Source organism: Nannobrachium achirus, assembly GCF_963921795.1.
Source record: "Nannobrachium achirus genome assembly, chromosome: 1".
In the NCBI taxonomy this organism is placed as follows: domain Eukaryota; kingdom Metazoa; phylum Chordata; class Actinopteri; order Myctophiformes; family Myctophidae; genus Nannobrachium; species Nannobrachium achirus.
The window spans coordinates 30,381,022-30,397,843 of NC_137810.1; the positions used below are offsets into that span (position 1 = coordinate 30,381,022).

The 16,822-nt window shown below is 44.1% G+C and overlaps 1 protein-coding gene across 1 annotated transcript; it reads left to right on the forward strand.

The window, feature by feature from the left end:
- The first annotated feature begins 250 nt into the window (after positions 1 to 250).
- Positions 251 to 16,383, forward strand: ivns1abpa (influenza virus NS1A binding protein a). Its single transcript, XM_080724808.1, has 15 exons — positions 251 to 459; positions 8,027 to 8,296; positions 8,504 to 8,638; positions 9,297 to 9,466; positions 9,601 to 9,676; positions 9,868 to 10,041; positions 11,060 to 11,185; positions 12,992 to 13,105; positions 13,623 to 13,764; positions 14,075 to 14,302; positions 14,546 to 14,667; positions 15,057 to 15,183; positions 15,307 to 15,438; positions 15,570 to 15,743; positions 16,012 to 16,383. Exons 3-15 carry the CDS (start codon positions 8,528 to 8,530, stop codon positions 16,272 to 16,274), a joined length of 1,959 nt encoding a protein of 652 aa, XP_080580934.1. The 5' UTR covers positions 251 to 459; positions 8,027 to 8,296; positions 8,504 to 8,527; the 3' UTR covers positions 16,275 to 16,383.
- Positions 16,384 to 16,822: the final 439 nt, after the last annotated feature.

A 16,822-nucleotide genomic window follows, 5' to 3' on the forward strand; every position in this document is an offset into this window, starting at 1 on the left:
TGTTTTGGTGAGTAGCGAAAGTGTCTTTTATTTTTTACTACAGACGAGCGACGGAGAAGCCCGGGATACCGCGGCTGTGAGCGCAATGGCTCGCTGGTGACATAACGTTAACTCCTTCGCTATGTACCAAGCTGGCGTAACATGAGAAGTGGGAGGGCTGCTTTCTGTTTAGAGACCATCCTCCTCCGGCGACGTCAGGGCGCTGTGGAGCAGCTTTTGTTGAGAGCTCTCCTTCCTTCCTGCCCAGCAGCCAGCCACCCAGTCCTGCCACTGCTTGACTGCTAGTCAGAGTAGACGGAGAAAAGACGCGTTCTTTGCCGAGGACTCGAGGAGACAAGGATTTGCAACCCTCACAAACCGTGCCAACAGCCGCGTCGCATTTTGCCGCACCCCACTACCCGACCAAACTCTGAATTTGCAACCAATATGTCTAATATCGCCTGCGGTCAAATGCCCAAGGTAAGGGGTCGTTTTATTCTGTGAGTTGATTGTAAAACGGGGATTCCAGGGGAGGAAATGATGCCATGCCAATACTGTCTTTATAGAAAGAAAACAGCGTAAATTCGGTGTATATATATACCGGTATGTGTGTGTGGCTCGTGCAGTTCATGCTCGATTTCTGGATCAATCTGGATATGTAGTGGGTTGGGTGGGGGAGCAGGTTGGAACTGGCCAGAAATGCCTCCATATGATGCGTGGTACATAGTGACTGTGACTCAATACGCGCTCAATGTCAACTGCTGCCCGCGTCTTTCCACACGGCAGTGGTCGACACAAGGACATCTGACCTGGCCACTGCCAGCCTCGGCTAGTTGACCATTATTTAAGAAACAACCGAAAACACGACACGTGTTCTAAAGGGTGGTTTGGTTTTTGGTTTGTGTCGCCTTTGCAGTCCATTATTGATGTGCGTATATATCACAGCTAACCAGTGGTGGAAAGTAACTTAAGTACATTTACTTAAGTACTGTACTTGAGTAACATTTCAAGAGGTTTTTGTACTTTACTTGCGTATTTCCATTTTTTAACCCTACATCTTGGATCCAAATATTGTACTTGTTTTTTAATCCACTACATTTATTTGAGAACTAAGTTACTAGATACTTAGTAGATTTGTATTGTTACAAAACGTACATTACCGCTACAATTGAAAATGGCAGATCTACAAGCTCACAGTTACAACGCGTTGCATCGCAAAATATATTTCAAAAGATATTTATACATTTGAAAACTTGAAATGGGACGTACTGCATAATAATGAGTACTTTTACTTTTGGTACTTTTAAGTACATTTTGATCCCAATACCTTTGTACATTCACTGAAGTACATTTGGAATTCCTTATAACAGAGTATTTATTGCAGCATTGATACTTTTACCTAAGTAAACATTTAGAGTACCTTTCCCACCACTGGGGGTTGGAGAGAATGGAGACAGCAGGCTAAACACGCACTAGCCTCGGTGTGCTACTAGACTAGAGAACCTGTCGCTGTGGCCACGGCTTTGTGGTCAGTCCCTGGTTCAAACGCTTCATTGTAGTGTGTTTTGGGTCGATCCGTGTAAATCTGTTTTAATCACATTATTGTAATTGTTGACCTAGTTTTTAACCGGCGACATGAACTCATTTCTTTTGTATGGCCGACGTATTCACTTAAAATAGCAGATCTACAAGCTCACAATTGGTCGCGATGTGGTGTCGTGAGCTGTTAGATCTGCTATTATTTTTGGCCCGTGACAACGTCGTACCGTACGACCAAGTATGGAATATTGTTGTATTACTGGCAATGGCACTGTGACCGCACCATGCAGCACGGTGAAGGTATTCTACGACAGGAGATGACAGACAAGGCTCTCGGCGAATAGGCTGCTTGCTATAGATCCTGGGTGACCAATCATCTGATTATATGCCCACACTGCTGCCAGGGTGGTATCTTGGCATGGGCACACTCTGTACTCTTACCACCACTCTATATCGCCACGTTGTATCAAATTAAATGGATCGTGGTCACTCAGGCAAGTCTTTAGAAATGGTGTCAAATCCCTGCCTGCTGTAATGTGACATCATCTGCGACATTAGTGCACTGGTGGGAAAGGGGTATGGATGGCTTTATGAATTGGGGCTTTATGGCTTGCCTTGGAGTCAGGCTGTAACATGATGTATTTACACCCCGGCCTGCATATTTGGGTGGTTGTCTGTCTTGTCTCACCTCCCGGCTCAGCAACAATCCAGCCCCACATTGTGATGTGTATTTAACCTACTTTAACCTACTACTGTGACCTTACATCCGGTGCATAAGTTGCTGGCTACATTCCCTTTGCTTAAGTACCATGTGGTGTAGTTTATTTTTCCTTTTTTTATACAAACAAAACTGACCACACCTTTCTTTTTTTGGCACTGTCAAATCGACCTGTGAATGGCCCCTGTTGTCCATGCTTGTCTCATATCTGCTTAATCAAAGACAGATATTTTCAGGCATGTGTAGTGTATTATTTTTTAATACATTCCAGTCTTGTGTCACGCCAACAAAAACAGAATGTACGTACAGTGTGACTACACCCTCTGTTATAATGAGGGATGTGTAATCAGTTGTAATTTTAGTTGTAGGTAGAGTTGTTTTGTTTTTCCTCACTATTTTACAAATATTCCTGTGAGGAATGTCACCTGACCCATACATGCGCATGCAGTGTTCTTTTTACTACTCTGTTTAATGGAGTAGCAATCGATTTAACAAGCACAGTGAGTGTATGACTTCACTTGACTTGCAATTTCACCGCTAGGGGGTTCAACCCAAGTCCTAATTGTTCAGTTTTCACCCGTTTCCACCTTTGTACTTGATCGGTCAAATGGAAACACAGAGAGGGAGAGAATACACAAATGGTACAAAACTACCCACTAAGCACGCCGTCTAAAAGTGGTCTAATAGTGGTATAGATTTGAAAGTTTTTTTGTCGTCTAAACTTAGACTAGACGACTAATAGACATCTAATAGTCGTCTAAATATAGACGGTCTGCATTTAGACGACTATTAGACGTCTATTAGTCGTCTAGTTTAAGTTTAGACAACAAAAAAACTTTCAAATCTATACCACTATTAGACCACTTTTAGACGGCGTGCTTAGTGGGTACCATCTGTGACACAAGTAGTGAACAGTCTCGTACTTTCCTTTTCTCCCCTTTGTCTTGTCTCGTTCTCATCGATTCCCTGTTGACTGATGATGCTTGCCCAGCTGTCTGCATTCATAACTAACTATCTGCATGGCTTAGTGCATATATCTTAACATAAAAGCATTGTGAATTGACCCGATTTGGGCCTTCTTCATTTTCACCCCGTTTTCTTACTTTTCTTTGTGGGCTTCACACTAAAGATGATTAAAAATATTTTGAACACACACTGACTGTAGGCTTAATAGCAAGCGAGCTTAACACACTGACTCACAATACTGATTCATGTATTGCACATAAATAATTACATTTCAGCCAGTGGTGCTTCCTCTGTAGTGTGCAGACAATCTGAATTATCCTATATGTATTCCGTTATGCCCCTACATTTCTGTGCTGTAGCCTGTTAAAAATGTTTTACAAGATAACGAGAATAGATATAACAAAAACCACAAGACAAAAACTAATTTTAGTCAATGAATTTGGCAAATGTATATTGTGTGTAACAATTTTATTAAGGCGTTCCACTAACATGTTCTTATGTGCCTGTTTGGTGTCAAAATGTCTTATCAGTTTAGAGGCTTAGCCAATTACTGAATCTCAAGCAGAGTGTCACTGGGATTGAATGAGCAGTCATACTCTTGACTGGAGAAGCTGCGAGAAGAGGCTTTAGATGGAGTGTAAAGAATGCGAGAAGAGGCTTTAGATGGAGTGTAAAGAATAATGGGGTGGAGCCATGTAGTCTTACGTAGAGGAGTTTGCAGTCAATGGAGCTTCTATAAGCACACACCCTTGCCAGATGTTACATAACGCAGCTGAAACTGGGTCAATTTCTTCACATCTACACACAGGGATGCTATGGCTGCCCATGTTCATTCTGACTACATTTTGTATTAGAGTATAGTGCAATAAGACATGGGCCCATTATTCATCATCAGCATGCCATTGCTTATTTTTAACTTCCAAGTCTTTCTGATACATCTTCATGCATGTTGATATATGGCACATCCCCAATTTGCACAACGTATGCCCAAAAGGCACGGTAGTGAACACTGACAGGATGTTCAGAAGCACTCAGCGATTTTTTTGTTGTCGCTTGTGGGTGTCTGGGTGGAAGACACACCCAGCTCGGAAGTGATACTTATTTAACTGACTGTGTGTGATGCGCTGTTCTTTTCCACTGCAAATGCAATGAATTTTTCATAGTTCCTCTTATTCCTTCGCTTTCCTCAGAGCATTCTAACCACCCCCCCCCCTCCCCCCCTCTCTCCGGTACATTTTGTCCTCTTGCCTTTGCCATAGTCTCGTCTGTCTTGCGTGTGTCTAAACTGTAGTGAAAGGGAACCATGATATCTGTGGTTTGGCAATCCAATCACCATTCTTGTCAACCTTTGCAAGACTCCTTTTATAAAGACTACTGACTACTCCGGAGTGTTCATTTCACTCGGGAGTGTAAAAATTGACCTGTTAGAGTCCAATTGTACACTAAGAGTTAAAGTAACCAACAGGCGTGCGTGTGTGTGTGTGTGTGTGTGTGTGTGTGTGTGTGTGAGTGTGTGAGATATCACCTCAAACTCTGCTCACAGCTCACACTAGCTATATGCACATAGTGTTCTAGGAGTCTGGTTCTAGTTATTTTCCACCAGAAGTTGGAACACTCAAAATCAACTGGTAGTAATTTTTTCCCCCTCCTTATATAAGTCTTGGCAGAAATCTAAAGAAGTATGTTTGTTTGTGTGACTAAACCAGGTGTGAATACTGTGAGTGAATACTTTGAGTAAATTCAGATCACTATCTGGCACTGTCTTAACGTCAGTTTCCTTGGATGAGGGGCAATGACAGTAGTGTGGTTGGAAGTTGACATTAAACTGGAATGACGGAAAATACTACATTTATTGGTTGGCATGTTTCACAAAACCAAAGGCAGTTTTTTGGTACTGTTTCTTGTAAAATTGTTGCTTTAGGGCGTTAACTAAATAGAATACAATCTTTATTTCTTGTGTCCACATGCATAATGATCCTTGCACTGTATTTTAAAACAGCTGAGGACAAGATGTCCCAGAATTAACAGGAGATGCAGCAACACAAGTGTCTTTCACACATGGGCTTGTAGTACAATGTGTTTGTGTCTGTCTGCCTTCCTCCAGGCAGTCTGTGAGTGACTAGAGAAAACGCCATTCAGCGCACACAGGACAGCGTGTTCCCATGTCGTCAGTTTAGCCGTCTTTTAATAATAATAATGCATTTTATTTATAACGCACTTAACATTCTTGCGATTCTCAAGGTGCTAGTGCTTTTTACCTTGTCCGTTGTTTGCACACTACCGTCACATCACATTGTGCATGGTCCTACTGAATTTGAAATGGTAATCTGATCTAGGGATCTTAACTTTCTTTTACCGCATCTCTTCCCCCAATTTGATTCACACAACAACAACACAGAGGCAAAAGAGGCAAATCCAATGGTGTGCCCAAATGCAGAAACATGATTTCTTTCCACCAAATGAAGAATGCGTGGTCTTGTAAGTCATGTAACTATGACGTTAAAACAGGGGTTTCATACTCTATACTGTTTGCCTACAATTACCATCAAACATGTGTGGGCAGGGCCCACAAAAATGCCATATCTGAAGGCAACATCCAATCATCCCCAAATTGAAATCGCATGTTGAAGGGCATCTATAGAGCGCAACAGTTTCACTTTTGCCCATAGGCGGCGCCACAAAAAGAAACAATGTGGTGCCTGTCGTACAAACGTATTGTCCCCCCCCCCCCCCATGAGCTGCAGGCAACCCAGGCAGGTGGAGATCTGCGCTGCCTCCAAGGGGCACATTTTTAATTAAAGGTTTTTACATTCATTACTTTTACAACTGTGCCAAGAAAGGAACCCTCCATACGTAGATGTAGGCCATTTCTTTTAAAGACTGTCAAAAGCAGCTTTGTGGCAGCAGCTTCTGTAATAGTAGAGGGATGGCTCCATCCGTCTGCCAGCTTTTGTAAAGGAGTAGCTTCTGGCAAGTGGCAACAATTCGCTGGCCACAGGTAGGCCAGATCAGAAGCCTAATTTGTAACCATTGTATACCAAACGTGAAAGAGGCACACGCACTTCCCATACAAAAGTTGGGCTTTTATACAAACAACATTTACAGGGGAATGTGCTCACCAATGCATTAAGTCTGATTAAATGTATGCACATTTTGGAGATGGTAAGAATTAATGATGCCAATGGCAAACAAAGTGAACTTGGATACTACTTGGCTAATTGTGTTTATTTTAGCGCCACAATAAGGTCACAAAATCAGAACTATAGACTATAACTTAATGAAATGAACTGCTCAAATCCTCTCACTTCAAACTGGGTTAGATGTTTTTTTTCCTGCTACGGGACATTCCAGCTTTGTCACTAATGAATACTGTTGTCATAATGATTATACAGTACATAATTCAAATTCATTCATAACACACACTGTGTCAGGAATGTGACAAACTGACAATGGCACTAGCTTGACTGACATTAACCTCCGGCATTATGTGCAGTAACACTGCAGTATATTTCCTCCTCCTTAGGCCAAGATTCACACAGGTCTTTAAAACTAACAGCTTCCAAGAAAGACCATCCCACATGGGGTGTGGAATCCGTGATGCAATTTCAGACCTAAACAGGCACCTGTTGTGGTTTCCCTTTTGTCTCATGCGGGGAGTCATAAAACTGTTGGAATTCTTCTGTGATTTATTTGCCAGGACCCAGAATACAAACAACCTCACCATATATGGCCCACCCCCCCGCCCCCAAGTCCCTATTTATTACTACTCCATTAACAAGACAGACCTTAACTGAATTATCTTGCTATAAAGTAGGTTGTTCCAGTGTGATATCGTGGCATGGCATGGGTTTGTGTGTTTTTTGTTTTGTGCATTGTTTTTTACCCAATCTGTAGTCTGGCTCGCTCTTGTATGGTGTCATCTTTTATACTAAAGCGTCAAGAACCAGATTCACAATAATTTGGGGATTGACTGTGACCACACTTTGCATGGTTGTCATTTGGGTAATTCTAGAATGAAAGCTCGCCAGTGGATTGTCTTTCAGATGGAACTAGAGGGGGTCTTGTTTTGACTAAGAACAGGCGGAGTATGAACTACATCAGTGGTTCCCAAACTGTTTAGCTTGTGACCCAAAAGAGAAATTATACTTTTGCCTGGTACCCAAGCTAGTGAAAACAGCAGATCTACAAGCTCACAACGTGGCGCGAGGGAACGCATTGTGAGCCTGTGACCCACAAATGGGTCCCGAGCCGACCCAGTGTTTGTGAACCAGTGAACTATATTAGACTGTCCACTGCAGGTCGGTGGCACATAGCAGGCAGCAGGTGTGAAGACATGATGGGTTCAAGGGCCGGGTCATAACGCAACAGCATATGACCTGCCTTCATGTGCAGATGGATCATAGAATATGAGGGCCGAGTTTAAGTAATCATTTTCAAGTTAATTTATTCAAACTGACTTCATAGACATCCAAGGCCAGCCATAGTACAGAAGCCACATGCCGTGCATTGGTTGAAGACTTGTTGAGAGTTGCACTGAAGGTGTGTGTGTGGGAGGAGTCGGGTAGAGAGCTAACTAACCCTGCTGTTGACTATTTTTGTGCCTAGTTGTAGACGGGGTTGCTGCTGGGCTACCCTGCAGTGAGCTTGGTCGTTAAAAACCTTTGAACACATGGGGCTGACTCGGGCAGCTGCAGCAAAGTACCATAAATGTATTAATACCATTGATTTCAAGTGAGCTTTCCTATTCCTCTTTGGACAAATCTTGACTGAGCAAACACGTTGTAATGTTGGTTATATTACATTGCTCTCTCCCTCTCTCCCTAGGTTATGATGTATGACCAACGCAGAAAAGGAACAACTCTATAGCCAACGTTTTCCTGAGGACTTGATTACGGTCGCTTCAAGCCTGATAGTTTGCATTGGTGCGGCTGCTGCTGGCATTGCTTCTGACAACCCCACCCCCTACCTACCCATCCTGGTGAAGAAGACTCAGGCTCCCTCGTGGTTGCTGTCTACTTTGCCTGTTGCCTTCCTCTAGCTCTACTCCACTGTAAGGGCTTGCACTTCCCTGGATTTACGTCATTTTCTCATTAGGTAAGACCATTACTAATGCATGCGACATATTATACCTTCACTTACAATGTACATGGACCTAATCTTAATCCCTCCATCGCAGTGGTGCATTTGGAGCAGTACTATGTACAGTATTATGTATTGTTAAGCATGCTGAACAGAAAAAGCCAGTATGTGGGTTTGTCTGAATAGTGTTTTAAATTGTGCTTTAAACCCTGTTACCTTCAGGCTTTGTATCCAAATTCAACAAAGATGATTCCAAACGGTTATTTGATCTTCGAGGACGAGAGTTTCCTGGATTCCACCGTGGCCAAGATGAATGCACTGAGAAAGAGTGGACAGTTCTGTGATGTTAGACTGCAGGTACGTACAACCTTAACTCACCTCCTCAACACACACACACACACATACACACACAAACCTGTTTCTCACCTTCTTGATGCAATGTCCCAGGTCTCCCTGTCAACGCCTCTCGCACCACTGGCTATGTTTCTCTTTCGACATGCTAATACCCCGAGTCACACTGTGCTCAGAGCTTTTTGTGAAATGTGAGAGCTGGAGGAAGGGGAAGTTGGCCTGGAATAACAAATATATTTTTCTTTTTAAGTTGGGATAGTACAGCTCACTGAAGCCAGTTTGTTTCAGTTTAGAGTTGAAAACCCCATGTGATAGTTGGAAGTTGTGGCTGGTATTTACTTTACTATCCTTCTTTAACTTTCCATTGTTTTCATATCATGTTTGAGAACCAGTTCACACCCTTTGTATCACATTGTGTAACCACTCAGCCATGTTAATCGCACGATTACGGCTGTTGTGTTCTGTAAAGGCTGTTGGCTCATCTTCATTTGTTACATAAGGCTGTAATGTTTCTTAACATAAAGATATTGCCCTGAATATCATTTTTGCCACACACTAGCACATCCGCATGCTTTCTCATCAGATCAGATTAACAGTTTTCTCTGTGTATTACCATCTGTGTAACCGTCTGCCCTCTCTCTCTCTCTCTCTCTTATTGGTCCAGGTGTGTGGTCACGAGCTGATGGCTCACCGAGCCGTGCTGGCTTGTTGCAGCCCTTACCTGTTTGAGATCTTTAACAGTGACCTCGAGCCCCACGGAGTGTCTCATGTCACCTTTGAGGACTTGAACCCGGAAGCTGTAGAGATCCTGCTCAACTACGCCTACACTGCCCAGTCAGTAACCAACTCACTGCTTTCAAATGTATCCCTGTTTGAACACATCATGTTATTCCTTTTCTCACTGTTCCCCACAACAGATCCAACTGTCCCTTTTAGTTAAATGAGTGTCTGTTGTTTATGTCCTCCAGATTGAAGGCAGACAAAGATCTGGTTAAGGAGGTTTACTCTGCAGCCAAAAGGTTCAAGATGGAACGGGTCAAGCAGGTGGGATTTCATTTATTCTTAACATAAAAGATATATACATATGGTATACATTATGGGGGGGGGGGGGTAATAATAAATATATATATAACTAAAATAAGAGTGGGATTTTAATCTAATTTAATTTTGGACCATGGGACATACGAGCATGGTATTATGTACATGTGTTAAACTGTAATTCTTGCATTTGTCAGATTTGTGGTGACTACCTGCTGTCCAAGATGGATTCCCAGAGTGCCATCTCCTTCCGTAACTTTGCCAGCTCTATGGGAGACGGCCGCGTTTTGGCCAAGGTGGATGCTTACATCCAGGACAACCTGCTGGATGTGTGTGAACAGGAAGACTTCCTCAAACTCCCCCGCCTCAAGGTGAGGTCTTTATTTTAGTAATGTCTCATTTATGCTCCTACTAGACGATCTACAAGATCACAACACATTGCACATGCAATCGGCTTGTAGATTGTCTATCTTCAGTGCGCTGCACCATCGTATGAAGTATAAATAGGGCTTAACACATGCTAATGAAGTAAGCTATGTATTTTTAGCTTCTTGACTTGAGATTACGGCACTCGTGCATTTGTTCCTCCTACAGTTTGTCCAGCTGTAAATCCTGCTACAAAAGTATTTATAGTTACTAGACCATAGTAATAGACGCTGTCCTCAGACTCCTCACACCTATGTTGCACCGCTGATCCGACTGATTTGCCCATATATGGAGAGCTCTGTCAGTCCATGTCCCTTTTTATGCCCATATATGGAGATCTCTGTATCTGTCACATTTCATATTTGGGAGTAGCTTTGGGAACTCTTTATGTGGCTATGGCTGAGTCATGGTGACATGAGCGTGACAACGTGGTCCGTCTGTCTGTCTGCCTGCCTGTCCTCCCTTAAGCCAATTTGAATATATCTACATATAGGATAGGTTCTTATATTAAGCCTTTCTTTCTTGTAGATTGGCTCTTTGCAGAGAAGAGATTTAGTCTAGCCAAGGGGGAAAAAGAAGGCCAAGTATAGACCCTTCAGGAACCCTGGTCAACCAATTATATTGGGTTTAGTGGTTAAATTGAAATCTCCTGTGCATGATGTGCTGTTAATTTAATAAATTATCAGCCCAAAAATCAAGCTTTCCAATGGACAGAAATGTAGGGTGACCAGACGTCCTAGTTTGGCCGGGATTGTCCCGGTTTCAAGCTGTGTGTCCCGAGTCCCGACAAAGAATCTCCAAAACACAAATAAGTCCCGGTCTTAAACATTCACTACGAAATTGTCCAGAGTTTGAGGGGCTGATTATATGGTCACCCTACAGTTAATGGCTGCTGTATCCTCAGTGACTTTCTAATGTACGACTGCCTCCTGTAACGTTTGGCCTCTTTCTGTGTGTTTACAGTTAGAAGTAATGCTAGAAGACAACCTGATCCTGCCCAGCAACGGCAAGCTCTACTCCAAAGTACTGAACTGGGTGCAGCGCAGCCTGTGGGAGAACGGCGACCAACTGGAACGACTGATGGAGGAGGTCAGTACCACGGTCTTGTAGTCTCACCACACTCGTCCGCCAAACTTCCCCTTGCTGCATTTCCTCTCTTTAGGTGTTAAAGACGTCATTAAGGGGGTCTGAACTAAAAGTGGCATGTTGTTGCCATGGCATGATGTCAGGAATGTATTTTTTCCCCCCCCTCCTAATTTCTCCTTTCCAAGTGATAAGTTTTGCAGTAAAGCCTCACTGTACAACTGAACCATACTACAGAGTAGAGGTGAGCCAAAAATGAATAAAAAAAACCAGAGAGTGCTCTTTGTTTTGTTTTTTTCCCCTGTTCTCTTTTTGGGTACGTGGTTGGTTCTCACACAGCCCCACTCCAGTGTTTCGGCGCTCTTCTCTTCACAAACGCGCGTGCAGGTTCTTAGAGGTCTGTCTCACTTAACTCATCTCACTTGATAACTTTTTTCCTTTTCTTGGCAGGTGTGTGTGTGAGTGTGCTTATGTTTGTGTCACTTTAGTACTAACAGATGGTCCTCCCCGCTGATTTATCTCTTCTCTAGGTTTATTAACAGCAGCAGGAGCCGGGACTGAAGAGCCAGGACTGAGCCGCCATGGTAAATGAGTCAGAGAGAAAAGAGAGAGGCGGGCAAGGCGCGAGAAGTACTGCTACCTCTCAGCAGCCCCTCTCTGCAGCCAAACGACACTGGGCTACCATCTGTCCATGCCCACACACACAGATGCACCCAGACAACACATCCTCATACGATAAAGGGCCATTTATTAAAACATATCGCATCCCTTTTTAAGTTTGTATTTATAAATCATACATGCACCCCCGACCCCATGCATCAACCAGTGCATGTTTATGCAGCAGACCAACCCATTTATTGGTATATCAGAAAGCACCGTAACTACGCACATCAGTAAAGTCATTTTCACATAACTACAAGGTAATGTACTTAACACAGACCTTGTGATGCACTGGACTGCAAACGGACATCACAAGATTCAATTAGCTGCTGCTCAGCCATTTCCTATTAATAGTTTTACCAGCCTCCTCGCTCATAGCCTTCAAATACCTCCCTTTTGCGACAATGAGAAGCACAATCCTGGAATGTTTTGTGTCTGAATGCTATGTGCCTCTTTTCACATAACCACCTTGCATGTTTTTGCAGGTTGACGTCAAAGTTGATCACCTAGTAGGGCTGTGGCACAAAAATTGTCCAGTGAGTTAGAGCGTGCATTGCTGTTCGTATGTTGTGGAAATGACGGTACCTTAAGAATCTTCTGCGCTCGATGTGCTCCGACTGCTTTTGTAATGGTTTGAAGAACCTTCTAGTCTCCAATGACTACCAGACATAAGCCCAGACAACATGTATGCATTAGCCTGATTGTTACATAACCACAGTGCTATTGTGTCATCTGGATGTGAAGACTGCCTATTCCTAAGCAACAACGATGTAACTCCGCTGAGATGAAAGGTTTCCAAGAAGCTGACGTGAAAGGAAGGCCTCCCCCTCCCCATTCCCTCTTTATCCTTCTCTTTGGAAGATTTTTCCAGATGCCGGCACTCGTTCTTCAGCTGCCAACACCTTTTTCTTAGGCAGGCAAGGACCACAGAAGAGCCACTGCGAAACCAGGAAGTGTGTGTGAACAGCATTTAACCTTCTCCAGCAGCTGTGTGTTTGTGTGTGTGCATGTGTGCGTTTTTTTATTTTGAAAGAAGCCTTCCTTCCAAGCGGCAGAAGATTCGACACAAAATCCCCCGCCTGCCCTGCTCGCCTCTCAGCATATTGCCATGGAGACAGCCACATGGGTGTGTTGTTGCTGTGTGTCTTGCAGGTGCAAACGCTGTACTACTCAGCCGACCATAAGCTGGTGGATCATGGAGGGCTGGTGATTGAGGGGCACACTGAGGTGTTTGGTGGCGAGGAGGACCACCTCCAGTTTGTGCAGGTACACGGCTGCTTGTGCCTGGCCTCCACGCCAACGTGTAGTAGCTTTATCATTTAGCCTGTGCTTGACCCATAGGTACGCTGGGTTATACTTAGATCTACGTAGCTTTCTTTTTATTATTGTTTTCATAGCAGTCTCATTTTGGTTGCTATGTTGACTATAACTGAATTGAGTGGATTGGCAGGAAAGGTGTGGGGTTGTAAACCCTGCTTAGGTTGGTCTGCTTAAAAGTAGCAAATATGGACCAGTAGGGGAGAGCCGATGGCTTCATCTGCTGAAGTTGGATTGAAATATGTGCGTGTTTTGTTAGTTTGGGTCATAAAACGGGTTGTTGCTGTATTCTTGGCTTCAGAAGGCTTCATCAGGGACTACGTTTTTTTTTTTTTTTTTTTGTATTATAGTACAGATTGATTGAATCCCTCTAACCCCTGTAGGGGGATATGATGGATGAGTGTGTTAGTTGGCCACTGGGGGTCTTGTGGTAGCTGGTGTCTGTAGCTGCGCTGTGCTGTTGCAGAAAAAGCCCATTCGGGAGAGCGCCCAGAGACAGCAGAGCTGCAGCTCCTCAGGAAGCCTGTCCCCTTCCACTCAACCATCTAACACTCCCAAACAGTCTGCCAGGAGAGAATGGAAGTACATCGCCTCTGAGAAGACCACCAGTAAGTGTGTGAGCTGGAAATATACAGCCAAATACAAATTTACTTAACTTTTTTTCCCCACTCTACACCAAATCATTTTGAAGAAAATATCAGATCTAAAAGCTGCTTTTATATCTGTTATCTTTGGTGAACGTTTGCCCCAGAATATGGAATCTGGGTTTCATGTGGTTAAATTATTTTGGTAGCTTGACTTTATCTTTTCACTCTCCCCCTGTTCAAATAAATTAGTTTTGATAAATTAGTTTTGAAAAATGCAGACAACTCGTATTTATCTGTAACTTATCTTCACCCCTCCCTTTACTCGGTCCAGACAACCACTACCTCTGCCTGGCCGTGCTGGATGGCGTGCTGTGCGTGATCTTCTTGCACGGTCGCAGCAGCCCACAGACCTCCCCCTCCGCCACCCCTTGCCTGATGAAGAGCCTCAGCTTCGAGGTCCAACCTGAGGCCGAGCTGCTGGAGCGCCCGCTCTCACCCATGCACTACGCCCGCTCCGGACTGGGCACTGCATCGCTGAACGGCAGAGTCATCGCCGCAGGTCTGCACCAAGGATGCTCTTTCCTACCTGATCGATAAATCTTATAAAGACGCACTTATATCAGGCCTTATGAAAGAGGGCTAATAAATACAGTGAAGCTTATCCTATGAACAATTTGATATTTTTAGCTTGTTTTGAAATTAATAAAACTTGGCATGGTCTTTGAAATTATGTTAAAGGTTACAGCTCAGTGATGGATGAAAGTAAGTAAAATCCTGACATCTCTGATTCCTCTGTCTGTAGGAGGGTACAACAGAGAGGAGTGTCTGAGGACTGTGGAATGTTACGACCCCAAAGAAGATCGCTGGTCCTTCATCGCTCCAATGCGGACTCCCAGGGCTCGCTTCCAGATGGCTGTGCTCATGGTACACACTATTGTCTTTCTGTTTAACTCATTGACTGCTCTATCACAAGTTATTCCCGTTGTCTGACGCCGCCACACCCGAGCTATCTACTAGGCATGATCGCGATCGCGAAATTGCATGTTTGACCCCATACCATAAAAAATGAAAATGCATTAGCCTTGCTAATGTTCATTGCCCTCTATAGTGCAAGCTGTATAGTCTTAGTAATGAACATACGCCTTTTTGCTTTTTATTGCTGATTTGTGCCTCTGAATTGTATGCAACATTATCTACGGTTATTACCTCATGTTCTGTTCAGCACGTTGGTCAACTAGAGTTGTTATAAATGTGCTTTCAGATGCATTTTGTTTGATTAGGTTGTGTCATGTGAAAATGTTTTGTTCTTACAGGGTCAACTGTATGTGATGGGTGGCTCAAACGGTCATTCGGATGAGCTGAGCTGCGGGGAGACGTACGATGCACAGGCGGATGAGTGGACTCAAGTGCCAGAGCTTCGAACCAACCGCTGCAATGCAGGTCAGTCTGCAGTCTAAAGCGTTATTACATTTTAACAGGCTCAAACTGGATAGTCAAAGTGTTTATATAAACTAAAGCATGTAAACCATATTAACTCATGTTATTGCTCTTGTCCACCTAAAGGCGTCTGCTCCTTGAACCACAAGCTCTATGTTGTGGGAGGGTCGGACCCCTGCGGGCAGAAGGGCCTGAAGAACTGTGACGCTTTTGACCCCGTTTCCAAAACCTGGGCCAACTGTGCGCCTCTCAACATCAGTACGTGTCTATGCAATACGGTCCTCAATCCCCAGCAACATCCCTTGTCCTTGAAACATTGTTTTCAGTGATGCAAGTGGTAGTGTTTGGCAGAGACTTGTAGTAACGGTGTGCATGCTCTGTGTCACCAGGGAGGCACCAGGCGGCGGTTTGTGAGCTGGATGGCTTCATGTATGTGATTGGAGGGGCAGAGTCGTGGAACTGCCTGAACACAGTGGAGCGGTACAACCCTGAGAACAACACCTGGACTCTCATCGCCCCCATGAACGTGGCTCGCAGGGGTGCTGGCGTGGCCGTCCACCAAGGTAAGACCATGTTACCACGGGAGCAGGGGAGAGGCACTGTCTGGGAGTGAATTTAGCATATAAACTGTCATAAGCTTGATTTGTATTTAGTTGTGCATCGTGTCACACACCTAAAATCAACAGATAAACACTTGTACATCTGTTAATTTAGGTGTGTGACACCGGTATGCTTTTTGGGACATTCCGCTCCATAATTACGCCTGGCAGATGCAGAATCCTGCAATTTCCTGTTGGTTGCTAATCGATGCTGGCGCTGCCCTCTTTTTAGGCAAACTGTTTGTGGTGGGCGGTTTCGACGGCTCCCACGCGCTGCGCTGCGTGGAGGTGTACGACCCTGCTCGCAACGAGTGGAGGATGCTGGGCAGCATGACGTCTGCACGCAGCAACGCAGGCGTGGCCGTGTTGGCCGACTCCATCTTTGCCGTGGGAGGCTTCGACGGGAACGACTTCCTCAACACCATGGAGGTGTACAACCTTGAGACAAACGACTGGAACGACAGTACTGAGGCCCTATGTACCTCCTTCGTCTGAGGGTGGGAGGAAGTGGGGGGTGGTTGAGTTTCACAGTGGGGCACAGTCTTTCCAAACTAACAGGCTTAGTGACGTAATCGTGTTTTTTGTGATGTTCTGTGTATGGGTGGGATTACTGGGGTTTTCAGGGTCCGAGGGGTCTTCAGTGAAGACTGACTTGTATTTAGGAGGGTGGGTGAATGGGGTGGGCGGGGTGGGGTGGGTTGCCCAAAGCAACATGACGCCTTTGCATATTGCATACAATATTTTCCGTGCTGTATATATTTTGTTTTGTTGTTTTTTTCCCCTGAACTTTTGTCAAAGAATGCCAACATTTAATACACATTTAGTGCTTTTTCATAGTTGAAAGGTTTGTGCATTGTTTTCAGTGAAGGTTTTCAGTGAATCTAGCTACTGTTCTAGTCACCTTTCTTTTAAGATTGCAGAGTCTGGAGTGGTGACATATGGGACAAACATGAGTTCAATTGATTTTCTATTAGAAAGTAATTCAGTTTTTTTTTCTCACTGTCATTTTACTTCTATTTAAAGATCTGTGGTTTTGAAGCCTT